Here is a 26,800-nt window from a genome sequence, read left to right on the forward strand (position 1 = left end):
CCCTCCCCGCTCCTGGACGCGGACGCCCGCAGCCGGGGCGGGGGGTGGGGAGGAGGAGGGAGCGTGTGCGCAGGGGAGGAGGAAGAGGTTAAAAAAAAAAAAAGAAGGAGAAGGAGAAGGAGAAGAAGAAGAAGAAGAAGCAGGAAAGAAAGATCGCGGCTGGGTGCGGCGAGCGGACGGGAGCGATTTTGGCCGACTCTGGACCCGGCCCCGGCGTGCGCTAGAATGGCGGCCCTGCCCGGCGCGGTTCCGAGGATGGTGCGGCCGGCTCCGGGGCAGAACTACCCCCGCACGGGCTTCCCTCTGGAAGGTAAGCGCTCCGGGGAGGGGCCCCGAGGTTCCCGAGGCCGCCGGGCGGGCTCCCGCAGGGGGCTCGGCGACCCCCGCCCGGCGGATCCAGCCCTCCGCCAGCGCGGTCCCTCCCGGGGCATTTCAGCCCACCCCACGACTTCCAGACATCTCTTTCCTGCAAGTCCCCGGGCGCTGGCCGGGCCTGGCTTCCCGGCGTCCCGCAGCCCGAGGGTCTTCCGACCCCTTTTATTTCGAAATAACCCACCGCGCCCCCCGCCCGGCCGCCGAGGCTCTCCTCCGCCGCTTCCCAAAGCAACAGCTCTCTGCCCGGAAGCAAACTCATTGTGAGATAAATAGTAACAAAATCCCCCCCCCAAAAAAAAAAAAACTTTTTACTGCAGCTTTGGGACTCGGCAGACGTCCCGGGATGGACCCCCGAGCCCCGAGCGGGGGCTGCTCTGCGACCCCGCTGCAGCCCGGGGCGGCGGGGCCTCGGCTGGGCAGGCTGAGCGCGCCCCCCTCCCCGGCCCTCCCCTCTCTTTTCTCTGTCTCTTTTCTTTTTAAACTAATGGAAGGCCTTTCACCTGCCACTGAGGGGTCGTTGGGCTTCGGGGGGGCGGGCCGCCCGGGGCGTCCTAGGTAAGTAAAGCCGTGGAGGATCTGTGCCATTTGTTATTACTATTTTTAATTTTATTGCAATGACTCTCCTTCAACCGCACGAGCCCCCCGCGAGCCCGGGCGGGGCGGGCGGGCGGCCGGGGAGGGGGCCCCGCGGGCGGCGAGCCGGCGCCGGGCCCCCGAGTTAGGCCGAGCGGAGAGGGCTCCGTGATCAAGTGCCCGCGGGCGGCCGGGCAGGCGGGGGAGCCCCGCGCCCGGGGATTTGCGCGGCCCTCGGCGGGAGCCATCGCGAGCGGAACAGGCGGCCGAGGACGCGCGGCGGATTAGGACAATATTTGCCCAACATGACGCAGAATACTGAGGAGCGCCGAGTGCCGGTCGCTAAGAGGCCCTTGAATATAAAGTTGGGCGCTCGAGAGCTCTCCAGCGCTAATGGCATATCCCGCCACGGAGACCCAGTCACTCTGGCGAGGCGAGGCACGATTTCTGATTAAATCCGAGGGTGGCTTCAGACGCCTAGTTTTACAAAGAGAGATGGAGGGGGAAATGGGAAGGCTCCAGCCCCAGCCTCTTCTCCGCCTCCTCCTTTCCAATTATCCTGTCCGCTTTCTCTACTCGGGCGGCTGTGAAATCGTTCTAATCTTCCAGATCTCCGCTGCCGCTCAGTCCCCAAATTGGGGGGATCCAGGCCGGATTAGTGCACCGGGTGCCCCCCAACCTCCTGCGAGGAAATTGTGTAGACTTTGCATAACGCCGACCCGCGCCTCTCTCTCGCCTCCCCAGCGCGCGCACACGGCGGGCGTCAGTCTTCCCGGGTCCCAAAGTCACCCACAGCCTGGGACTCTGCCCATCTGCATTCAAGCAGAGCCTGCAGGGGACGATCTCGGCTCTCTAAGGCCGAGTGGGGTGTTCGGGGGGGGCTTCGGGACAGTGGGGCATGTCCCCCAAATTGTTTTAAAACGAAAATCAGACTTTGAGAGCGGTTGGAAGCAAAGGGGGGCCCCCAAAGGTCAGCGCGGTGCCGCCGGAGGGAGCGCCTGCAGCCTTCTGTCACCAGCCCCTGGGCTGTGGCCGGCTGTTCAGCCTGGGCTGTAAAGGCTAGTCTTCAGCCAGCCCTTCCTAGCCACCAGCAAAAGGGGTCAGTCTTCACCACTGGGAACGAGGAGCCCGCCGATGGGCCGCGTCTCCCGGGTTATTGGCCTCTCTGAGCGGCAGGCAGACCCAGGGCCTGGGGGTCAGAAACCTTGTTCCAGAGATCTCTAGAGCTACACCAAGCTTTCTGCTATACTTTTTTTTTCTTTCTCTCTCTCTCCCTTTCTCAGGGACATTCAGCAAACCCCCCCCCTAAGGTGTGTCTGCATGCACTACCTGTGGCGGGAGTTGGGGGTCTGTACGGAGGCCCTTGCAGCCTTGACACCCCTCTCTGTCCAGCCAGGCCCTCCCTCGGCTTCCTCATCTCTGAACTCCCAGACTCCTCTTAACGTGAGGACCTTGGAGACCCTCGCTGTCAGGGAGGTTCTGGGGTTCACACGGCAGATATGGAGCCCCAGGGAGCAGCCATGTCTCCCAGCTACCCTCACCCTGGGCCGCACTGTCTGTCTCTCCTTTCTGCAGTGTCCACCCCGCTGGGCCAAGGCCGGGTCAACCAGCTCGGCGGGGTCTTCATCAACGGGCGACCTCTGCCCAACCACATCCGACACAAGATCGTGGAGATGGCCCACCACGGCATCAGGCCCTGCGTCATCTCCCGCCAGCTGCGTGTCTCCCACGGCTGCGTCTCCAAGATTCTCTGCCGCTACCAGGAGACGGGGTCCATCCGGCCCGGGGCCATCGGAGGCAGCAAGCCCAGAGTGAGTGTCTTAGCCGCAGAGACTGGCAGCTAGCCTTTCCGTGGTCAGGACCCTGGCTGCCATCCACAGCACTGGGGCGCCTCTCCCTTCCTATGGGCAGGGTAATTGGTAGAATGTCCCTCACCCCTAGATAAGCCTCATTATTTTCCCATTATCTGGATTTCGCAGGGATAGGGATAAATGAGCCCTGGGTTAGTCCAGACTTTGAGGCCAATGAGCCACCTCTGGGCTGGCCCCCCATCTGCCCCGAGTCCCTGCTACCACCCCAGACCCGGGGAAGTCTCTCAGCCTAGCTGAGATGTCGAGAACCTGGAAGTCCTGATTGGGTTTGTTGGGTTTATTCCTTATCCTTGTCCTTTTAGTTACCTTCCTGGGGAGCCAGCAACTGATTTCTTGGAAGAATAGCTCTAGTCGGGAAAGGGCAGGGGGCAGGGTTCCCCGAGCCCCTCACCCAGCGGGGGCTCCTAGGAGGTTGATATTAAAAGTGTCTCCCTCCCGCACCCCATCTCTCCACTCCTGCTCTCCACCTCCACCTCTGAAGCAGGTGGCGACTCCGGACGTGGAGAAAAAGATCGAGGAATACAAGAGGGAGAACCCGGGCATGTTCAGCTGGGAGATCCGGGACCGGCTGCTGAAGGACGGGCACTGCGACCGCAGCTCGGTGCCCTCAGGTGAGAAGGCGGCTGAGCCGGGCGCCGGCCGCCCGGCTGGCGGGGAGTCTGGCCCGGCCTCGGGGCTCAGCCTTGCGGGGCTGGCGGGTGGAAAGAGGAGGGGAAGGGACGGCCGACGGGACTTGGAGCAAAGTTAAGGGAACGGGCAAGAAGGCCAGGGTAGCACAGACGGAATCAAAACAGGGAGGAAGGTGAGGAGAGAGACAGAGGAGGAGAGAGGGGGAGAAGGAAAGGCAGGGGGAGAGAAGGATGGCTGGACAGCAGGAACGGAAGAAACTGGAAGTTTGCCTAGATTTCAGGTGGTGAGAGGCACTCGCTTCTCCGAGCCTAGAGAGGGGAGCCTGTCCCGGGGGTCTGGTATCCCGGGGCTTCTCTGGATCCCCTTCTTCCAAGCCATTTCTGTTCTGTTGCTACCACCAGCTGCCAGTGGATGCTAAATTCAGAAGCCTCAAACCATGCTGACCACGAGAGGGAAAGTGGCCTGGGGTGTGTGTGTGTGTGTGTGTGTGTGTGTGTGTGTGTGTGTGTCCAGGTGCACTCAGGCACACAGGGCCGCACCTGGCTGGGGCATGGCAGCTTCGGGGTCGGGGCACTCTGGGGGGGCTCTGGGTTGAGCACACCTGGGGTATGTGCTAGTGTCAGGCACACAAGTTCAAGGGTGTGTATAGGAATGCATGAGTAGGTGCCTCTGACACAGTCTTAGGGGACTCCAGCTGCCCAGGTGTGGCTGGCTTCGCTTCTGTCCTTGAATAGCTCAGATACCTGTGTCTGGGAGCCCCAGAGAACGGGGTGTATATGAGGAGGGGGCTCATCCGGGCCAACACACCCCAACAACTTATACTAGTGCTTTTGCCTTTGAATTTCTGAGGTTTAGTGAGTTCGATTAGCCGCGTGCTGAGAATCAAGTTCGGGAAGAAGGAGGAGGACGACGAAGCAGACAAGAAGGAGGAGGACGTGGAGAAGAAGGCCAAGCACAGCATCGATGGCATTCTGGGCGACAAAGGTAGGGACCTGCCGGGCCTGGACGCCTGGATGTGCGTCTTCACTTGCGGGCCGGCGGCTCGCTCTCCCTGCCCGGCCTGAACGGCCACAAGTGCAGCGGACCTGGCCGGCCGCGGGCAGCCTGGGCCGCTCAGGCTTCGCGGAGACGGCGGGCTCCGCGCGCCGCCTCACTGTGCCAGGAACAGGGTGCGAAGCCCACGGCCCCGATGCGCGATGGGGCCGGGACAACAGGAGGCCTCTGTGCCCTGGGGAGCGTGCCTGGCGCCGAGGCCTGCAGCCCCAATGCGCGCCTGGTTTGCTCTGGTGCGTGAATCCTCCGGGGCTGGTGTTTTGGCTGCTGGTCCCGGTGTTGATCAATTATTTATAGGCAACTTGGGCAAAGGCGGGGGGGGGGGGCGAGGAAGGAGGAGCCGGCCCGAGGCTCCGTAAATGAATTTGTTAACCAGACCCTCACACGCTTTCTAAACGGTCCCTTGAAACCCCGCCTGACAGTTGACTGACTGCCGCAATCAATAAAAATTAGCGAGGGCAGCCGGCTGCCTCCCAGCCCTGAGTAGCGCTCGCAGAAGGGCGCCTTCCTCTTGAGCGTCGGCGGGCAGGGTGGGGAGCTGATGCCGCGTTGGCAGGCTCCCGGGGTGCGAGGATGGGGGAATTCTAGGCGCCACGCACCCTCAGCCGCCCTTAGCAAGGCTTGGGGCCGGGGCTGCGGCGTGAGCCAGGGGGAGCCAGTTTTCCTGGTGCTCTAAAGAGGAGTTGATCTTTCCAGCGCCTGCCGGCCCGCCGAAAACAACTGCACTTTTGTTACTTGACTGGGGAAGTTTTGAAAGGAGAGAGTGTCTTGTCTCCTTATCTCCTTCCTCGAAGTTCTCTTTAAGACTTGGGATGTGTGTGTGGAGTGGGGTTGAGCGGAAATAGAGGATGCAGAGCCTGGGAGACTGGTCCTGGGAAAGCGGCGGCCCCCAAACCCGCAGGGAGCCCGGCGCAGGCAGAGAAAGACATGAGAGGGCCTGGGAACCCGCAAAACGGTGGCTTGGGGAAGAGAGGGGCTTAAGATGTAAAGAACCCCCTTCCAGAGGTTTCTGCCGGCGGCACTCCTTTTTGAGTCCTCAGCACGCCTATCCCAGGTCTCTCTCTCCGGCTCTGCCCGGTCCCTCCCAACCTTGGAGATGAACTTCACAGACAAAGCCCGCTTCCAAAGACAGCGCCCCACAAGCTCGGGAGGCCCAGCCCCCGCTGGCCCATCCGAGGGGGAAGAGTTGGGGGGCGGGCAGCCCCTTGTGAGAGCAGCTCTGTGCCGGGGAAGGGGCGGGCTATTGACATTCAGGACCCCTAGTGGAGCCGCAGTCCCGCCCGGGACAAAGGCCCGGGGAAGAAAGGGAGCGGCTGTGCCCGGCACCCCGCTGTGCCAAACCGGCTGAGGGGCCTGGAAGGCTGGGGGAGGCCACTTGCGGGGCTGAGTAGCCCCCCCCCCTCAGCCGCTTGACAACTCCTCCGAGAGCCTGGGACCCCTGTGGGGGGGGGCCCAATGCTTTTTTTTTTTTTTTAGCTCTTACTAGAAGGACTAGTTGGACTTTTTAAATGTAAGCGGCAGGTCAGGGGCACAGAACTGTAATAGTATTTCCCAGACAAATACTATAAGCAGACATCTCTTCTGAGAGGTGCCCCCCGGTTGAAGTGTTTGCATTTATTTGGAAAGACCTCAGGTGTGTGTGTGTGTGTGTGTGTGTGTGTGTGTGTGTGTGTGTGTAAGGAGGGGATACATTCAAGTCAGTCTTCCAGGAAGCACAAATGGGTAACATTTCCCCTGGGAAAGGCAACGACTCAGGCAACGAAGGGGCTTCCAGAGCTGGGCCAGGCTTACAAGTCCAGGCCACAGGTGACTTCGCAGGATAGAGGTTTTCCCAGCAGCAGAACCAGGAATCTCCGGTCTCCAAGAGTTTAAAGAGGAGCCGGGTGATTCTGATGGGGACAGAGGTGGAGAACCAGGTCTCAGAGGAGCTGCAGAAGGGAAATGGCCTCGTGGGGGTGGCAGTATCCTGACAGTCATGTGACCCCTGAGGATGGCGGGCCTTGGGTGGCTATTCACCCACCAGCCTTTGGTTCGCAATGCCCCTGTTTTTGTTTTTGTTTTTGTTTTGGTCTGTGCCAGTGGGGTTCTCGTGGGTATGCAATGTGATTGTACATGGGTGTGCATTGTGCAGGGGAGAAAGGGCTGTGCCCCCACCTATGGAAACGTTGCATTTGTTTCTTATTGAAAGGTGGCCGTAGTCAGCAGGCCTCCTAATGCACCCCTCCACTCTCTCCCGTCCCTAGACAGTCTGTTTTTCCGGCCAAGTTAAAGGGCCCAGTCATCCAGGTCAGGAGAGGTAGTGAAGCCTGGTGGGCAGGGAGTGCGCACACCTACAACTTTGTTTTGGTTTCTTGCTCCTGACAAATGCTTTCTCCGGGGGTTGCCCCTCTCGTGGTAGGGAGCCGCCAAAGAAGGGGTTTAAGAGCTCTCCTCTTTAAGCGCTAAAGAGAGATCCCTCCCTGAGTCCGTTTTTCCCTATCGTCTGCTTGGCATTTAATAATGTTAAGACTTATTAGAGCTGGTAATGAAAACTGGGGCTGCTGAATAGGGAACTGTGTTGGCGAGGGGTGTAATAGCTTCCAGGCATGGTAAGAAACTATTTATCCGCAATCAGTCCCCACTCTCAGAGTTTGAAGCACAAACGTTAAGTTGAAGGGTTTTAAAGCAGATTAAATTGAGCTTTTATTTCTCTGCACTTTCATCTCTGAACAGCTCACTTCTGCTCCCCTTGGGCTGATATTCATGAGACTGTGCGTGGTTTTTTTTTTTTTTCCCCTTCTCTCTCTCTTATCCTTGTTAAGGCTGAGTTATTAGGATGGTTGGTGTGAGAGTCCTCAGACCACTGCAGACAGGGCTCCGGCCAAGCTCTGCACACCTGGACAGGGCGGTGGGCGTTCACGCGCCCTCATCTGCTTAAGCTCTCTCCGGGGATCAGGGGAGAAAAAAGAGAAGGGGACACCCCCCCCCCCGACTCTGAGCTCAGAGAGACTCTTGGGAGGAATTGGACAGGGGCTTGCAGAGGGCTAAGGGATCAGTATCAACAACACAACACCGGAGATTCAGGCATCAGACAGGACTACAGCCAAAGACCCTACTGACCAGACCTAACACGGGAACCTTTCTGGTCTCTAGGTAGAAGCCTAGCAGGGCGACAATTCACAGGAAATACTGGGGGGGGGGGGTTATAAGAGGAAAAAGAAAAGGAGGAGGAGAAGGTGTTGTCTTTTGTGGCCAGAGAATTTTCAGATGTCCTGGGTCTGCAAGGCCCTCGGAGGTGCAAGGGGGATGCCAGCCAGATTTGCTTTTCTTTGCTTTTTTTTTTTTTCCTCCTCCTTAATTTATTTCTAAGGCAAGAAACTTACAGGTGTGGAGTGGGAAATGACGGGGAAGAATCCGCAAGGAGGGGAGAGCCCGAAGTGTGGGTTTTAGACACTTGTAAACGGAGGTGGGAAACAATTTAATTTGGCAGCGGCGATAGCTGCTAATGCGGTTTTCGGTCGTTCGCTACACTGGAGGAAGCTGTTTAGATTGCGTGTACAAGGACCTGCCAAATTTAATTAGGCTCCGGGGAGCGAATGAATAGGGGAAGGGGGGGCCCCGGCTCCCCACAGCCCACACAGTTTTATTTATTTATTTTTCCCTCCTCTGGCTTCACACCTGGAAGGGACGCTGTTTATCACCCAGGTGAGGACAGGAGAGGGGAGGGGAGGGCCAGGGAGACGGGCCTTCCAAGAGGGGCCAGGGACTGGGAAGGGGAACATCCATTTATCAAGAAACAATCTGCATTGATTTAAACTAACAAGTTCCCTCCTCTGTAAAATGTGTGTTTAGAGCAAGGTAATTGACACTCTACCGAATCAAAGGATTACCCCGGGTTGGCAATCTAATCAAACAGAGTCCAGGCGGGATTTGAGGCTGTTCAGGGTGGGATCAGCTTCGCATAATGGGGGCTCTGAGGAAGACGGGAGGGCGTCGGGCGATTCCCCGGCTCCAGGCAGCGCGGGGCGGCGGCCTGGGGAGACGGGAGGGGGAGAGGGAGGGTGCGGGGCGGGTGGGGGGGGCGTCCCGGAGGAGGGGGCTCGCGGCGAGGGGCCGAGCCCACACTGGGCCGACAAGACTCCCCCTTTTCTTCGCCTCCACCGCCACCCCCAGCCCGGGTAGAGGTGGGGAGGCGGGAGCTGACACCGACGCCGAACAATAAAGCGATAACCATTACAAAGGCCGTCGCCGGCGCGCGCAGCCCCAGAACCCGCGGTAAATAAACAGAGTCGGCAAAAGTGTTTGCCAGATAAACCCGGGCCTAAATCGAGTGTGACGGGCCAGGAGAGACGAGACAGGAGGAGATAAGGTTGGAGGGGGAGTGTACGCGCGTAATCTAATAGAAGACCTTTAGAAAACAAACTTTAAACAAGGGAGAACAGGCGGGCGCGCGTAATTATCCGCCCCGGAGAGCCGGGGGGGAGCCGTCGGGGGGCCGGGCGGGGTGGGGGCGCCCCTGGGGCCCCGCGGGGAGCCGAGGCGGGGGCCCCGGGGCGCGCGAGGAGGGGGCTCGGCCGGGTGGGAGCGCGCCCCGGCCCCCGGGGTCCCCGCTGCGAGGGCGCCGCGGTGTGCGCACCCCGGGGCGCCGCGCGCGGCTCTGCCCAGGCGTTTGCACCTAAAAGACTCGAGCGCCGGCGCAGCAGCTAAAGGAATTAGATATTTACCAGTCTGAAATAAGCCTGGCTAAGAAGAAAGAGAGAGAGAGAGAGGAGAGGCAGACAGTGGAAGAGGGGGTCAGGGGAAGACTTCAAACGAATCCATCATTTGGAATGGTGAAGGGGAGATTTACCAGACAGTATTGGGAAGTTATTTAGATATTAATAACACATTTTCCTGAGGCGCGACCACGGCAGCCATCTGCGCTCCTCTCCGAGCTATTTGGCTGGGTAAAATATGGGCGTCTCAAATGTTGGGACGAGATAACGCAATCAGGCTAACCCCGGTCCTAAGACTGCACCGCAGCGCTAAACCCGGATTAACCTCCCCCACCCCCGGCGCCCCCGCCCCTCTCACAGCGTTCCAAATTTTCAGTGGAATTCACATGGAAGGGTTTTTTTTTAAAGCACCATATAACAGTAGCCTTAAAGCAGTAAGGTGATTATTGGGCTTTATTATTTTTTTTAAAGGAATGTCTTTCTGAAAACGATAGTTGTCGCGCAGTACATTTATATATAAGTGATGTTATTTCAGACTTGTATTTTTAGGGGGGCGGCTGAGCAAATGAGATCTCCTTTTAGGTAACCTCTTTGAAGAAGGTCTTATTTCGAAATATTCTATCACCATCCACCAAGTTGATCAGCTTCTTTCTGTAGGACACCTAAGGCTATAAAAATCTAAGGTCCCGGTTCTGGCTCCAGAAGCTCTGGGTCTCAGCCAGACAGAACTCACCCCAGAGCAGACGGTGCCTGGCTGGGTGGGTCCCTGGACACAGGAGAGGCCCCAAAAGGAAGGTTCCTGAGAGGCTCCGAGGCCTTGAAGGCCAAGACTAAGGGGGGCACATTCCAGGAATTCCAGAAGAATAATTCTCCCCCTCCCACTCCGGTCTAATAGTGTAATTAGGGAACCCAGCGGAGACCCGGAATAAGAGGCCTTGGAAGTTTGCGATGCCCCCCCCCCAGGTTTTGTTGTCCCCGACCTTCCTTCTCTCCCCCTCCCCCCAACTCTGGCAGAAAGAGGAAAAGTTGGAAATGGGGTCAGCGCTTTCTGACCCGCTCGGGAGAGATTGGCCCCACTGGGGTCGGGCAGGGGGAGGGAGGGGACTCGCCTTCCCAAATCGAATCAAGGCAGAACGGTGACCTAAGGGGGAAACTTCGCCATTAGTAGACAGATCTCTCCAAAACTTCAAACAAAGTGGGGTGGGGAGAGGCGAGGCCGGGACGGGTCCGGAGTGCGCGGGGTGGGGTGGGGGCTCCTAGCCAGCGAAGGGGAGGGGCCTGGAGGAGGAAGCGAAGGGGTCGGGGGGCAAAGGGGAGGTGGGGGCCAAAGGAAGGGGTGCGGGGAAGGGGAAGCGGCGGCGGGGTGGGCTGCAGGCGAACTTCGGCCCGGGGAGGGGGGAGTCGCCCGCCAGCCGCTGCGGCTCGGGAGGGGTGGCGGGGGTCCGCGCGCGCCCCAAATCCAGTTCAGAAGGGCCGCCGTCCCCTGGGGCCCCCAGTTGCGGACCCGGGCGCCCCGTCCGGCAGCTCAGCCGAGTCCGGGTGGATTAAGGGGCCGCGAGGCCGCCGTCGGGCTCTGCAAGTCTGGCGCGAGGCACTGGCCGGTTTCCCGAGTCTGCGGGTCAGTCACTGACCCCCTCCAGAACTCGGTGACCCGGGGCCTGGAGGAGCCTCGAGCGGAGCCCGGGCGGGGACCCGGGGAGGGGTGGGTGGAGGAGGCGGTGGAGGCGGCGAGCCGCAGAGGTGGACCGAGCTAGAGCCCGGCGGGGCCGAGAGAGCGCGCACGAAAAGTCAGAGGCGCGTCCAGCTCGGCGGAGGGGCAGCGGGGAGAAGGACAAAGGCAGCGGCCGCCGAAGGCCGGCCCGGCCTGGGGTCGGAGCCGCCCTGGGGACGAGGCCGGAGCGCGGGCGGCGCCGGGCCCGGCCGCCCTTTGGGTCTCCGCAGAGCCCCCTTATGGACAGCGCGCTCGGGGATGCGGCGCAAAGGCGGTCCACCATTGCAGCGCGGCCCTGCGACCCTGCAGCTCGATCAGAGGCGGGAGGGAGGCGACCCGGAGCTGGGGCGCGGGCGAGGGGCGCACACCCTCCTATAGGGCGTCCCTAGATCACAGGCCGCCCGGGGTTGCAGGGCCTGGACTGCGTCCCGGGCTTTGAGATGGGGCGGCGGGCGCAGGCCGGGACCCCCACTACCCCCCCCCAGCCGGCTGGAGGTCGAGTCAGGGCGAGGCGACACCCCCCCCCCCCCCCCCCCCGGCCCCAATCCCCCTAGGCTGAGCGTCCGCTCCCTCCGCTGAGGCCTGCACTCCATGGGCGTCTGCTTTGGAATCCGAGGGAGGCCGGGGATGGGATGAGCAGGGAGGGTGGGAAGGTCTGCAGCCTCCCCGAGAGACAGAATTTTGGTCAACTCATTTGGCCTCTCTGAGCCTCACCGTGTCCCCGTGAACAAGCAGAGAATTAGAATAGGACAAAGGTTCTTATCCCGGAGAAGGGGGATCTTGGACTCCTGTAAAAATGGGATACAATCTAAAAAGAAAAGGAAAGAAAAAAAAAAAAAAACCTGCCCCTCAAGCCCGACCTTGCAGCAGGTCCCGGGCTTCTTGGAGGCCACACCCCCGCTCCCAGCCCCACATCTGTAGGTTCCTGGAGTCCCCAGGCCCGCGTCAGAGGCAGGGAGCCCAGGAGGAGATGGGCGCCGAAGAGAGCCGGCCCGCACTTCCAAAACTGGCAGCCCGGCCCACTCTCCCTCCCTCCTCCTGGCGCTTGAAAGGGTCCTTTCCGAGGCCTTTACTTTGGGAGGTAAGCACAAATCTTGTGTCCCTCTTTGGTCTGTACCACCAAAAATAAATAATTTTTTTCCCTCTGGGAAAAATAAATGTGAATTCCTTCATTCATTCTGTGGACATTTTGGTGAACACCTAGGAGGTGCCTGACAATGTGCAAAGTGTCAGGAGAAATCCACATGGCCCCCTTCCCTCAGGAACTTCTGAAGCCAGAAAAAAATAAATAAATAATCAGAGGCCTTTCAGTACAAGTGTTTTGAGTTTACCTGGATCTCCCTGCCTCCTGCCTGCCTCCTTTCCAGGGTGTGTGTGTGTGTGTGTGTGTGTGTGTGTGTGTGTGTGTGTGTGTGTTTGGGGCAGGCTGGGTTTGGGGCTGGGGCTGGATTTGGCAGGCACCCCCACGCTGACCTCTGGAGTCGTAGGCAACCCCGGGGCAGCCGCCTCGCTGCGCTCCCGGGTTCCAGGAGGGAGGAGCTGCCGGCCGGCTTCTCGCCTTCCCCGTACTCTTTGTCTGACTTGCCGAAAAGACTGGAGATCAAAGGGGGCCGGCAGGGACAGAAAAAGGGGTGGGGCGGAGAGTGCCAGAAGAAGCCTGAAAACTCCACCCTGAACTTTACTGGGGTGCTTTCCGGGAGAGCCCGACCCTGTGGAGCCCCAGCCCAGCCTGGCGATGGCTTTTTTACTCCGCTCCGAGGTCCCCAGCCTCAGCACGGGGCACAGGTGGGGCAGCCGCTGCGGCTGCGGGTTCGAATTCAGACCTCAGGTGTTGAGGTGTCTGGGACAGATGGAGAGAGACTCCCTGGGGAGACCTGTGCGTTTGGGCGCTGTGTTGTGTGCACCTGTGTGTGCAGGTTGTGAGTCCGGGACCAGGCTTTCCGGTTTCCTGGAAACTTGTTTTAAAGTTCCTACCAGATTTATCTGGGCTGCATAGACAGGGGAATCGGATTCGAGTTGGAGTTCGTTTGCCTCCAGGGAGACAGTTTGGGGGCTGGCAGTGATCTAGAGGAGTCCTTGGAAAGCCTCTGCAACCCTCTGGTTCTGGGTAGACACTTTGGGAAGCGCCTTCAATCTCCAGCGCCCTCCAGTAACCCGGGACCCAGCTCTGCTGCCTGGACACGGCTTTCCAGCCCCCTCCCCACTTTGCACTACGACCCCCTCCCACGCCCCCCATCCCCGGAGTCTTCTCCTCCCTGGATTTCAGGAGCCCGGATTTACTCTTCCACCCTTCCGATGGGCCAAAACAATCCGATTGAAAGAAGAAATTCCATTGGGGGGGAAGTGGGGGAGGGGAGAAGGGGCCCAGCTGGAAGAAAACCTTTTCTTTTGCTTTTTGACCTGCCCCACCCTCGCGGGTAATTCCCCTTCCTCTGTCTCGCCCCTGCCCCTGCGGAGGCAAAGGCCCAAATTCAAAATGCCCGCCCCTCCCGCTTTGGTGGTGGCGGTGGGTAGGAGATTCTGAATTATTACAGAATCCTGGCGTTTGGGGGAGGTGTCCAGGCGAACCCTAAGAAAGAGGGCTCGGGAACTTTGTCTAATAAAGGGAGCTGAGTCTTCCGCTTAGGAGGGTCCAACTGCTTTTCTTCGACGGCTAGCAGGGAAGACACCTGGAGGTTCGCCTGGCGCGCCCTTGGCCCCCCACCCCAATCCTGCTTTCTCCTCTCCGGGCTGGGCGGTGGGTTTAAATCCCGAGCCCATCCCTCGCGTGGAACCTTGAGTCAGTGGCTCTCGACTCTCGAGCCTCAGTTTCCCTATCTGAGCAATCGGGCTGAGAGCCAAGGGCCTCAGAGGCAGGAGGTAGAGGCCAGACCTAAGGCCCGAGCCCAGGCGGTGCCTGGGGATGGAGGAGGAGGCCGCAGGGCCTCCTCCCTGCCGCCCCCTCGCGCCTCAATGACCACTTTAGAATACAAACAACTTTAGAAATAAAGTAACCAAACCTCGAAAGGGACTTTGAAGGGGCGAATGCCTGGTGGCGCTTTACTGTCGTGTGGGCCAGGCCAAAGCCTAATCCCGCTTTCATTTCCACCAACGACCGCGCGGGAAGCGCTCCCAGCCCCCCCCCCCCCGCCCCTCAGGAGGCTGATTAGGCCACAAAGAGCCCCCATTATCCCGAGAAGAAAACGGGAGAGGGGCGGTGGGGAGGGGGAAGCGGCCGCAATTGACTTAGTGGGTGAAGTCAAGAGTCGCTCGCAGGGGGCTGGAGGGCGGGTCGGAGAGAGACGCCATACCACGGGGTGCGCAAAACCCACAACAAAACCCAGCCTGCAGGGCCACGCAGAGGAGCTGTGGCCAGCGCCCCCCACCTTGGGCCGGTGGGGGTTAGGGTCACTCAGCAAGTACCTGTGGCTTGGACTTCCTTCCCTCCTTTGTGAGGCCCAGGGAGTTGGTTACAGAGGTCTCCAAGAGTCACCCCAGCTGTGGGCCCTGGGGGAGCTTCTGCGCAGCCAAGGGGTGGGGGTGCAGAGACTCCAGCAGCTAGCTGGTTCTTGGGGCTCTGTTCCAAGAGGCGCTGTGAGGTGCATAGGGGACCTTGTTCCATAGGTGGCCTTTATGTGTGTGTGTGTGTGTGTGTGTGTGGTACTAGGGGTGGAACCCAGGGCTGTTCTACCTCCAGGCTACACTCCCAAACCTACTTTATATTTTATTTGGAAACAGGGTCTCACTAAGTTGCTGAGAGCCTCTCTAAGTAGCTGAGGCTGGCTTTGAACCTGCACGATCCTCCTGTCTCAGCTTCCCAAGTGCGGGGATTACAAGCGTGTGCCACTACGCCCGGCTCATTGGTGGCTTCTGTCCCTTCCCAGCTAGAGTCTGGTGTGTGTCTTACTTGATGGCTCCATCCTCTCCAAATAGTAAAGACATCTTCTAAGTGTAGAGGAGGCTGGTTAGGCGAAGGGACACAGAACACAGTCCACCTGACTGTCCCCCTCTGCACCCCCTCCTCCACCATAGCCGCCCCCACCAGGAATCAGGGCTGCCTGTCAAGGGGCCAGTGAAGGGGTTAGGACCTATTCCAAGGGCAGTGGGGAGCCCTAGAGGAATTTCAGCAGGGGAGCATCTCTAGACTGAGAAGAGACTGTTGTGGAAGTAGGAACAGACGAGGAACAGATCGAGGTGGAGGGTAGAGGGTGTGTCCAGAAGGGCAGGGGCCCGCACATGCTGGGGATGGAGGACAGAAGGGGAGTCGCTCGTTCCCAGACCCCAGCCTGTGACCTGCCAAGAGGGCCACTTGAGGGGCCTGGGCTCGCTCTCCAGGCCGGTGTCCCAGAGGGCGGGGACATAGAGACCATCTGGCCGTTTTACTGCTGGAGACTGAGGGTGAGGGGTGTTGAGTGGTGATGGAGTGAGTCCACAGGGTGGAAGGGTCACCTGGCCTGCGGGTGGGTGACATGGCGGAGAGCGAGTGGAGGGCTCCTTGGAGCCTTTCCCATCCTGGCAGCCCGTTACCCTTTTGTGTTCAGTGTGGTACCTACTTGAAAGTTCCATTTCACAGAGGGGGACTGAGGCACAGGGCAGCACCTAGTCCAGGGAGGTAGGTAGAAGAGGGATCTCTCTTAAAACACCTACTGGACGCTGATCTCTTTACCCTAAGGAGTCCAGAAGGGGCTCAGCCCTGCCCCGTCTCGACACCTACAGTCCCGGCACCCTCTCCAGTTCTCCCTGGGTCCTCAGTCCTGGAGGAGACTGTAAAATCTCAAGCCTCCCCCCCCACTGCTACCCAGGAGCACCTGCTGGGTTCTTGGACTTGAAAGACACCCCAAACCTGGTCCTCTGAAGGATCTGGGGGGAGCCCTCTGACAGTAAGGGGGAGAAACCCAGAGGTTAAACAATCCCAAATCATGTCCAGAGTCAGAATTCAGATCCCCACGAAAAGAAGAGGCCCCAGGCATGCAGAATGGCTGTGGGATTCTGGACTGGCTACTTCCTTTCCCGGCTCCTTGGCCCCTTTGTCTGGATGCTGGCAAGGCAGGATCAGCCCTGTGTTTTCCAACCGGGTTATGTGGAGACTGGGATTCTGGGAAGAAGCCCCGGGATAGTCCTGGGAGCTCAGATCCTCTGGGCAGGTCAGCCTTGGAGGCAATAAAGTGAAAGCCAGCCAGTTTCCCAGATGGAGGAAACCCCGGGAGGCGGGCGCTGTGCTGGGAGGAGCAGGCACTGTCCTGGCCTGGGCTGCTGTGGAGGAGGGCGAGGGGAAGCTCCGTTTCACGCCAAGAATCAGAGCCCCAGGCTGTGGTTATTGGTCTTCAGAGATAAGGTGATACTGCTTATCTGGTGACAAATGATTCCCCCTCCCCTTCCATTTCCCTGATTAGGGAACTTTCTCTCCTGGCTGGGAGGTCTCTGCCAGGGCCGGCAGGGCTGGTCTCACACTGCACCTGCTGTCTGCTAGGGCTCTTGCTGCTGTGTGATCAGAGGAGGCAGCTCCCTCTCTGGGCTTCAGTGTGTGTGTGTGTGTGTGTGTGTGTGTGTGTGTGTGTAGGGTACAGCTGGGCTGCAGTACTCTCCTGGGAATGGTACTAGAAGGAGGGTTCAATACAGAATTGAATTGAAAGCTGGAAAGACCCTTGAGCCAGAAGGCCAAGAAAGTGGGCCCTTAGAGTGACTTAGTTGGTTCTCCAAAACACAGACACCTGAACTCTTTCTGGATTGGGGCCCTCGGGCCCTCTAAGGGCCGTGGCATGTGGGTAACCTGCCCAGGACATGTGTTGGCCACTCCAGAGGGCCACTGGTCTACTGCCACACCTGTTTTACAGATGGGGGAGCCAAGGCCTCAGAGAGTGATGGGGGGGGGGGCTTGCTGCTTGTGATAAGGCAAAAAAATCAGAGTCAGCCTTTGGCCCAAGGTCCAGGCTTGAACAGGGCATCCTCCCGAAGTCCCCGTCCTTTTCCTTTTCCTACCAGAGGGTCTGGTCCGCCAGGGCACCGTGCTAGCAGCGATAGGACCACCGGCAGGGCCGGCTCTCTGTCCTGTCCTGCTGGCTGTCCCTAGCTCTTGCCTGTGCTACCATGGGGACAGACTCCCAGCCACCGCACCCAGCTCTGAGCCTTCAGCCCTGAACCGCCACAGTATGCAGAGGCATCTCCAGCCTGCACTGCAAACCGCTGCCCTCCACTCAGCCTCCATTTCTTCATCCTGCCCATGGGTAAAGATCATAAATGGGCAAACACAGCAGAAAAGGTGCCCAGCACATAGGAGGTACGTGATTTAAATGAAGTCAGGGACCTGGGAGTACTTTGTGTGGCATAGAGGATTCATAAAGGGTTGTGAAATGGGAATTTCCCAAGTCAAATTTACTATTTCATCAGAGGCCCTAAAACACGTACACAATATATACCTGACCCAGGCGTGGTGGTGCATGCCTGTAATCCCAGCAACTTGGAAGGCTGAAAAGGGAGGATGGAGGGTTTGAGGCCAGTTTAAGCAACTTAGTGAGATACTGTCTAAAGAAAAAAAAATTAAAAAGCTGGGCCTGGTGGCATATGCCTGTAATCCTAGCACTTGGGAAGCTGAGACAGAAGGTTTGCAGGTTTGAGGCCAGCCTCGACAACTTAGCGAGACATGTTTCAAAAAAATATATAAAATCATTATTAGAAAAAGGGCCGGGGATACATCCCTGGGTTCAAGTCCTAGTACTACAAGAAATATAGGTAGATGCGTAGATGGTTTTCTCTGCTTTTGAAAGATTTATTGCAAAAGCAATATGTTCTTGTGAAATTTTAAATGTTAAGAACATAAAATAAACTTAAGAATTCATCTTATCCCCAGCAATGACCTTGCTGAGTCTGGGGATACGCGTATCACTATGAGATTTACTTATACCTATGCCTGTGTTTATGTATCCATCCATCTATCAATCTAGACGTGTATGTAAAGGAAAGTACACCATAATTGCCTTGAAACTATAGAGAATTAAGGGGTGGTCATGAACCCCAGGATTGAATTCTCAGTCCTGCTATGTGTACACACATGTGTATTTCCCTGGAGGGGGATCCTGAGTTTTGACTGAGTCTCCCACAGCTCAGGGTTCCCAAAGGTTAAGGTTTGCAGGTGTTTGTCCTCTGCGAGCCCCCTTCCTCCGCCCTTCTCCCTCCAGGCCCCTCTGCGCCCCCTCCTCTGCGTGCACCTGCTCCAGCTTCCGGGCCCCCTCTGCTTCAAAGCAGCGGCTGGGCTTTACCTGCCTGCCTCCCAGAAAAGCAGCCTGGTTTGAAAGGGGAAGTGGTATTTCAGGCACTTAATTAGACCCAGGAAAAGAATGGAGACTGGCTCTTGGGGTCAGGCCAGGGGGGATGGTGGGGATTAACACCCAGGTAAACCCATCCAGGCTCACGGGCCTCCTGCCAGGAGGCAGCCCGGAGCATCCTGGGCAGGGGAACTGCCTCCTGGGCAGGGGAAAGGCTGGGCCCGCTGGACCAGAGGCCCAGGAGCCACATTCCCCAGGGGCGAGGGGTGGGGGGGGCATGTTGGGAGGCAGAAGGTGGGGGCTGCTGGCTGCCTCCTCCTGTAACCTCCACGGTAACCTCTCCTCCTCTGCCCAGAAGGTGGAATTCAAACTCATTTTGTCTCCCCAGCAAAATGTATTGAACAAACACCCACTGTGTGCAGGTCACTGACTCGGGGGCTGCAAGCACAGATGTGCCCCTGTCTACATCCTGGGAGACTGGGACAGAGACAGACAGACACACAGACCAGAAGATAGTTCCAGAAGTCAGATAAGGGATTGAAGACTAGCATTAGCACAAGCTAAGGTGGCCTACAGTAACAACAGCGATGTTAGAAGTATCAGGGAGGCCTGCCTGGAGGGGGTACTTATTGACTTGAGACCTGAAAGGCAGGAAAGAGGCAGTCATGGAGCCAACGCCAACAGGGAGCCGAGTGTAGGCACCCAGTAGGTGCATTCCTCAAGGCCACTTTGAAGGAGGAGTTAGTAAGAAGCCCAGTCGTAGACACCAAGGCACAGAGCCCTGCGTTGGCCCTTTGATCACAAGACGGGGCAGGACAGGCTCGGTGGAAATCCACACTCTCTGCCCCCCCCCCCCGCTTGCCACATTGGGAACTGTGCCAGGTGCTGGCCTGTGGGTATCCATTTTCCCATCTTTGCAAATGGAAATGGAGCTCAAGAGGGTCACCCAGCCAAGCCAAAGGCATTGCCAGCCGTTGAAGCCAGGTCTTCCTGCTTCACCCGGTGTCTCGATGATGACTTTGGGACACCCTCTGCCAGTTCCAGGTCCTGTGTCCCTGGAAGGTGGCTTCCCTGGCTCCTCCAGGGGAACAGGCATCCAGGGCCGACACTGGCTGATTCCTTTCTCTTTTGACTTGCACTGGGGTTCATGAATGGAGAGGGTTGGGCGATAGATACTGCGGTCCCTGTTCAGGGAAGTTGTCTCTTGTGCGAATCACCTTGTCCTTGCTACGGCCTGGCTTCCGCGTGGTTGCTGCGGACCACATCTGCAGCGCAGGGCTGGGAGTGCGGCAGGTTCCTGGTTAGCCTGGTGGAGGGCTCCTCTGGTTGTGGGGTGTGTGTGTGTGTGTGTGTGTGTGTGTGTGTGTGTGTGTGTATCTGGGTGCGTGAGTACTCCTATCGACCGTGTCTGGGTGTAGATGTGCGGGGAAGACTTCCAGCGCCTCTCAACGTCCAGGCCTCCATTTACTCTGCTAGGAAACTGGGGCTCACAGCGGCGGCCTCCGGGTGCAGGCAGCTCCGTAGCGCGCTGCTGAGCCGGGAAGGGAAACGGAGGCTGCCTTCCCTCGGAGCCCAGCCTCCTTCCTTGCTCCCCAGGGAAGGTTTAAGAGATGACAAAAGGTTTAAATGCCAGCATGCGGTGCCGCGCCGTCGCGGGCCGACGGACGTGTGTGCGGTCACATGCACGCCCCCTCCTCATCCCGGCCTCTCAGCCCCTGCCCGTTCCCCAGGGCCCCGGCCCAGCCCCGTCGCACGAGGGCCTTTCTTTCTCCGCGTTGCAAAGATTAATGCCGCAGCTGGCTGCGGCCCGAACAATGGCCGGACCTAGGAAGTAAAGTCGCGCTCACCAGAGCCGCCGCGGAGGGGCAGAGGCTGGGCCCCTCCCCCACGCCAGCCCCAAGCAAGCGGGAGGATGAGCAGGGTCCGCAGAAATTCTCCAGAAACAGCACTTTGCAGGAGTGAGGCCTCAGAGAGCAGAGATTAGGGGGAAAGGTAGAGAAGAGGAGGGGCCGGTAAATCCCCCCCGCCGAGGGGAGCGGGCTGGGGAGGGGCGGGATCCCAGCTGGGTGCTGTGACCCTGCCTGCGGAAATCGCAGCTCCAGTCTGTTCTCCACAACGGAAAACAAAACGCAGCTTGGTAGAGCAAAACGGAGGCACGGGGATGCAAAAGCCATGCCTTCCTCCTTCCCCAACCTCGGCCGGCCCCTTCCTCACCCAGAGCCCCATGCAGCCACGTGACAAAACCCAGGGCTTGGGTGTGGCCCAATGGTTAGCGCTAGCCTAGCCTGTGCCAAGGCCCTGGGCTCCATCCCCAGCACCAGGAAGACAGACAGACAGACAGACAGACAGACAGACAGACAGACCGCCCGCACTCACTTTCAGCCAGCCAGGCAGTGGCTGTGGACGAAAAATTTGGACTTGTGGAAGGTTTATCTTGTGCCCCTGGCCGGTTCCTTTCTTTAACCCTGACAGCCATGTTGGGGCTGGGGTCTTACTAATCCCATTTTGCAGATGAGGAAACTGAGGGTCATTTTAGGAAAGTCTCCTGCCAAGGCTCCAGGGGCTGGAGAAAGAGTCAGAGGAGGCATCTGAATCTGAGCTTCTCCAGCTTTGGGTGTAGGACTCCTGGCCCCTGCTTGGAGGCTCGGGAGGGGCAGGGGATGCAGGGAAGACCCAGTCTTGCTTGGCACACACACCGTGACATTAGCTCCACATATGAAGCTCTGACATTAGAGCCACATATGGTTGGGGCATGATTATTATAACTTTTTTTTGGTGCAGTACTGGGGATGGAACCCAGGGGCGTTCTACCTCCGAGCTACACCCTCTGCCCTATTTTTTATTCTTTATTTTGAAGCAGGGTCTCACTGAGTTGCAGAGGGCCTCACTAAGTAGCTGAGACTGTCCTCCTCTCTCAACCACCCAAACGCTGGGATTACAAGTGTGTGCCACCACGCCAGCTGATTAGTGGATTGTTATTACTTTTAACTCTGCCGTTTGGAGCTGGTCAGGTTTGTGCAGACGCTTTCCTAATCCATGTGATCATTCACCACAAGAAAATAAAGAAGTCAGGCATGGTGACGTACATCTGAAATCTCAGTACTTGAGAGAGAGGAGGGCCGCAGGTTCGAGGCCAGCCTCAGCAACCTAGCAAGAATCTGTTTCAAAACAAAACGAAAATAAAATAAAAAGGGATGGGGGTATATCTCAAAGATAGAATGCCCTTGGGTTCAATCCTTAGTCCCCCAAAAGAAAGAAAATAAGGAGTCCTATTTTAGTGGAGGACCACAGAGCCTCTTTCTAGCCAGTTTCCTCCATCAAAAACAAGGTCTGTGGCTGGTCCCAGCTAGAGACTGGGGGCTTCGAAATGCAGGTGGCGCGTCCCCTCCGCAGATGAAGCCACTTAATTACCACGCAATCAGTATGCAAACAAATGCCAAACTGGGTTTGAATCAAATTTCTCACTGGGGACACAGCGGGGGAGGAGAGCCCAGCAGAAGGGGGGGGTCCCCCTCCAGGGGTGGGCTGGCAGGAAGGGAGCTGCGGAGCGCAGAGAAGGGCTTCGGTGGGGACCCGGGCACGAGGGATGCTCCGAGGCCCCTGCAGTCCCCAGCGTCTGGCATGGGGCCCTGCTCCTATGAAGGGGAGCCGGGGTCCCTGGCTCCCGGCCGCAGCCATCCTGGGAAGGGTTTCCAGGCCTGTCAGCCGAAGTCTGGCGGCCTCTGCTAATTCATTTGACTTGGAGATCTCAACTTGACCAGGTCCCCCCTCCTCTCTTTAAAACAAACTCATTAAACTTGTCAACACTCATTAGGCCTGTAAAACATTGAACTAGGGCCACTGGGGAGACTTGGAGAGGGTGTGTGTGCCCGTGTGTGTGTGTGAGCACGCGCGCAACCGTGCAGTCCAGAGCTGAACTGGGCCCTGGGAGACCCGTCGCCGCGCTCACGGGGGCAGAAGTCACACTGGTTTATACTGCTGTTTCCGCTGACATCTGCCTTCTATCGAAGGCGAAGGCAGAGGACGCCGGAGGTGAGGCGTGGCCAGGAGCCCGGAGTTTGGATTTGCCCTTGCTCTCTGTCCTGTCTGTACTGCCCAGCTCTGCAGGCCTCCCAGAGCGTCAGTTTGCCTGTCTGTACTATGGGCATCATCACAATGGGACCATCTCACTGGGCTCAGATGGGGTAACATGTATAAGGCACTTTTCTCTCTCTCTCTCTGTGTGTGTGTGTGTGTGTGTGTGTGTGTGTGTGTGTGTGTGTGTGTAGGGTGATACTGGGGACTCAGCTATATTTTCAGGCTTCTATGATGATGATGGTGATGATGATGATTATTTTTTGCTGGTTTGAGGATGGAACCCAGGGGCATTTGACCTCCGAGCTACACCCCCTGCCCTATTTTTTATTCTTTATTTTGAAACAGGGTCTCACTAAGTTGCAGAGGGCCTCACTAAGTAGCTGAGGCTGTTCGCGAACCGCGATCCTCCTGTCTCAGCCTCCCAATGCTGGGATCACAAGCATGCACCGCCATGCCCGGCTTATTTATTTTGTTTGGAAACAGGGTCTTTCTTAGTTACCTAGAGCCTCAATAAATTGCTGAGGTTGCCTTTAAATGTGTGATCTCCCCGTCTCAGCCTCCCAAGAACTGGGATTACAGGAGTGGGCCACCGTGTCCTGCTCGTATAGAGCACTTAAGAATGCCTTGTGCATTTTAAGAGTGAAATACCGGCAGCTATCATTTTATTTAAAATATAGCCGGGTGTGGCGGAGCACGCTTGTAATCCCGGCTTTTGGGAGACTGAGACCGGAGGAGCGGTTCGTGGACAGCCTCAGCTACTTAGTGAGGGCCTCTGCAACTCAGTGAGACCCTGTTTCAAAATAAAAAATAGCCGGGCGTAGTGGTGCACACTTGTCATGCCCACGCTTGGGAGGCGGAGACAGGAGGATCGCGTAGATTCGAAGCCAGCCTTGCTGGCTTAAGAGACCCTGTTTCCGAATAAAATATAAAATAGGTCTGTGAGTGTAGCCCGGAGGTAGAAGAGTTCCATCCCCAATACCACACAAAAAATAATAATAAATAATTAAAAAATAGGGTAGGGGTGTAGCTCAGAGGTCGAATGCCCCCGGATTCTAACCCCAGACCTGCAATAAATTAAAATAAAATAAAAGGAGCAAAAGTTAGGACTTTGAAATTTGTCTTTGATAAGACTTGAACTTCAGCTTCCTGTCGTGAGCCTCCGGATTAGAACCCATTTCTCTGAGACTCGGTTTCCACAAGTGAAATACATAAAATAAGATGTATGTTCAAAGACAGTTTTGGTAGCCCTAGTACTTGGGAGGCTGAGACAGGAAGCTTGCAGGCTAGAGGCCAGCCTCAGCAACTTAGTGAGACCCTGTGTCAAAAAAAGTTAAAATAAGGACCAATGAGAAAAGGACCAATAGCCGGGCGTGGTGGGGCACCCTTGTAATCCCCGCACTTGGGAGGTGGAGACAGGAGGATGGCGCGGGTTCGAAGCCAGCCGCGCTGGCTTAAGAGACCCTGTTTCCAAATAAAAATATAAAATAGGTCTGGGGATGTACCGCCAAAAGAAAAGAAAAGAAAAGGACCAATGAAAGTGCATGCACACACACACAAAAGAAAATAATAGAAAAGGGAAAGGCCTGGGCACAGTGGAATTTGCTGGTTTGTAATCCCAGCACTAAGAGGCTGAGAGAGGATCGCGGGTTCACGACCAGCCTCAGCTACTCAGTGAGGCCCTCCACAACTCAGTGGGACCTGTTTCAGATAAAGAATAAAAGGTATGGCTAGGGGTGTCGCTTGCAGGAAGAATGCCTCTGGGTCCCATCCCCATCCTACACACACAGGCTTGTGGCCAAAAGTACGTTGACATAGCATCAGAACGGGTGTGTCCTTTGGCCTGTAGGATATTAGAAATATCTTGAATATCCATTCTTCTCGGTCCCTCCTTCATTCAGCCACCTTGCCGTGCAGGGTAGAGTTTGGGGGTACGTCGACACCCCGTTCCCTTGGTGAGGAACATGGGGGTGGGGCTAAAGGGGAGATCGTTTTGACACCCCGACCCAAAGCTGGGGAGGATGTGGGGCTCCTGGAGAGGGCCTGGGGGTGGAGACCCTGCCACCGCCTAAGGTTGGAAGACCTAGGAAGGTCTTAGAAGAAGCAGAAGTCTCATTTATTTATTTCTCTTTTTTTGGTGTGGTACTCGGGGTGGAAACCAGAGGCTTTCTACCTCTGGGCTGTATTCCCAGACCTATTTTATCCTTTATTTGGAAACAGGGTTTCGCTAAGTTGGAAATATTAGCCCAGTAGTACAAAGGTGTGATCTCCGTATTGGGTGGGAGGCTGAGACAGGAGGCTGGCAGGTTTGCTACCAGCCTCGACAACTTAGCAATGCCCTCAGAAACTTAATGAGACTCTGTTTCAAAATAAAAAAAAAAAAAAAGAATAGGGCTGGAGATACAGCTCAGAGGTGGAACGCCCTTGGATTTGACCCCCATGGTGGGGGTTCTGGGGCGTGGATCTGTTGCAGAGCACTCCCCTAACATGGACAAGGCTCTGGGTTCCATGCCCAACACAGGTAAAATCATAAAAAAGCAAAAATTACTTAGCGGGAACAATTTGCTTCTCCCCCAAAGACATATCCAGTTCAAACAAACAAACAAAACTGCCTGATGTGGAGGAAGCCAAATGTCCAGAGATCTAAAGACAGGCGCTAGAAGAAGGCCTTGGCTGGGGTTGCCTCTGAGCCTCACTGTCCTTCCCAGGCCTCCCTGCCTCCCCCAGGCCTCACCAAGGCCCAGGGACTTGTAAACGGAGGCCGAATTCAGGGGCCCGATGAATAGCGGTTTTGTCTGGGTTCCCTTTTAGGATCTGTGGTGTGTTATTTTTCTGCTTTAAAGTGGGGTGTCTATAGGCTCTGGCCCTTTCTCTCTCTCTCCCTCCCCCCTCTTATTGAGAATGCCCCCTTAAAAAAAAAAAAAAAAAAAAAAAAGGACGCCAGCCCTCTGCTATTTTTCTCCCCTCTCTGAAAATGAGCACATCAGCTATTGAAGTGGCTTGATGAACTCTTCCCAAAAGTTTATTAAGGGAAGGTTAGACAAAGGCCCCGAGGCCTGCAGGCAACTGAGCAGTCAGTCTATATGCTGGGCCCTTTTGTCCCCCCAGGGCCGACGCATGAATACCTCTCAATGGCCCTCTTCAGAGTGACAAGATCAAGCCAGACAACGGCTTGTTAAAAGGAACTGCTAGCCCTTTCTCTTTCTCCAGCCCAGAGCCCTGTCCCCACTTCTGCATTAATGTACATCTGCAGCCGCAGGAATAATCGGCTGGAATTCTGTTGGTTTTGTGTGGGTTTTCCTTTTTTCTTAAACACACCCTTCCTCCTCCTCTTCCCTGCCCCCACCTGCCCCGCCCCGCCCCCAGCCGAGGTCCTGGCGCCATATGTTGCTGAGAGCCGGCCTGTGCCCCCGCATCTCCCGGGGACCCCGGGGTAGAAGAGCCAGGCTTCCAGAGCCTCTCCCCCTGCGGGTCCGTCTTCGTGCTGATAACTCCTGTTCCTGGGCACATGCCATGCCTTTGCTGGGGCACTGTGAGCTTAGGCATGGCGTCGGCCCTGTGGTCTTTGGCATCGATGTAGGGGCTGCTGGCCCCCAGGTCCTGGGTGGAAATTGAGGCAGGAGCCTAGGAGCCCGTTTCTCGGGAACCGTGCGGGACGCGGCTGCGGACCTCACCCGAGGATGGAGCCCCAAAGCAAATGTTAGCCCCGGTTGTTCGGGGGCTTCCGTTTGAGGACTGGTCAGTGCAGGGTGCGCTTTGTGGGCGCAGAGGCCTGGGTGGACGTGACCAGCTAAGACACACGGCGGGCAAGGTCCTGGGAGAGTGGACGGGGCTGGCACAAAGAGACGTGAAGTCCCCGGGAGCACCCCATCTTTATCCGGGAGCACCCCATCTTCATCACAGTGCTGAGAAAGAGGGTGTGCGGCTCGAACAGGCCCAGCAAGGGAAGAACCCGAAACTCCCCGTGGCTGGGCTGGGGCGCTCACACCTGCGCGCGCGCGCGCGCGCGTGTGTGTGTGTGTGTGTGTGTGTGTAAGAATTTCTCCGCGTATGTGTGCGCGCGCATAACTGTGTGTACATAAATGTGTCTGTGGACACGTACACGCATGTGGGTGGGTGAACACGCGTGTGTCTTTGTACACCGATGTTCATTTGGGTGTGTATGTGTTCACATGTATGCATGCGTGTAAGCATGTATGTATGACTGGGTCATGTGTGTGTGCTGCAGGTTTACGGTTCTGGCAAGTTTACTATGTGTTTCCTTCTTCTGTGCCCGATCAGGAATTTCTTTTTTTGTTGTTGTTGTGTTTTTGGTGGTACTGGGGATGGAACCCAGAGGCTTTCTACCTCCAGGCTATACTCCCAGACCTATTTTTTATATTTTATTTGGAAACAGGGTCTCACTAAGTTGCTGAGAGCCTCACTAAGTAGCCGAGGCTGGCTTGGAACCTGTGCGATCCTCCTGTCTCAGCCTCCCGAGCGCTGGGATTACAAGCGTGCGCCACCATGCCTGGCCCGATCGGGAATTTCTTTGAGGACAAAGTTAGTAGCATTTTATTCTGCTTCGCTGGCCGGGTC

The 26,800-nt window shown here is 57.2% G+C and overlaps 1 protein-coding gene across 2 annotated transcripts in view; it reads left to right on the forward strand.

Annotated features, from left to right (window-relative positions):
• Positions 1-225: 225 nt before the first annotated feature.
• PAX7 (paired box 7) overlaps positions 226-26,800 on the forward strand; it is a gene marked incomplete at both ends in the record, with an annotated part of 107,158 nt that continues 80,583 nt past the window's right edge. The window contains 4 exons of one of the 2 annotated variants that reach the window (XM_080690823.1): positions 226-310; positions 2,524-2,759; positions 3,301-3,430; positions 4,299-4,433. In XM_080690823.1, the coding sequence (XP_080546949.1) occupies positions 226-310; positions 2,524-2,759; positions 3,301-3,430; positions 4,299-4,433 (586 nt within the window). The remainder of the gene's footprint in view (positions 311-2,523; positions 2,760-3,300; positions 3,431-4,298; positions 4,434-26,800) is intronic. The other variant, XM_080690824.1, reaches the window with a different exon arrangement.

Source organism: Muscardinus avellanarius (genome assembly GCF_963383645.1).
Source record: "Muscardinus avellanarius genome assembly, chromosome: 3".
Taxonomy (NCBI): Eukaryota; Metazoa; Chordata; class Mammalia; order Rodentia; family Gliridae; genus Muscardinus; species Muscardinus avellanarius.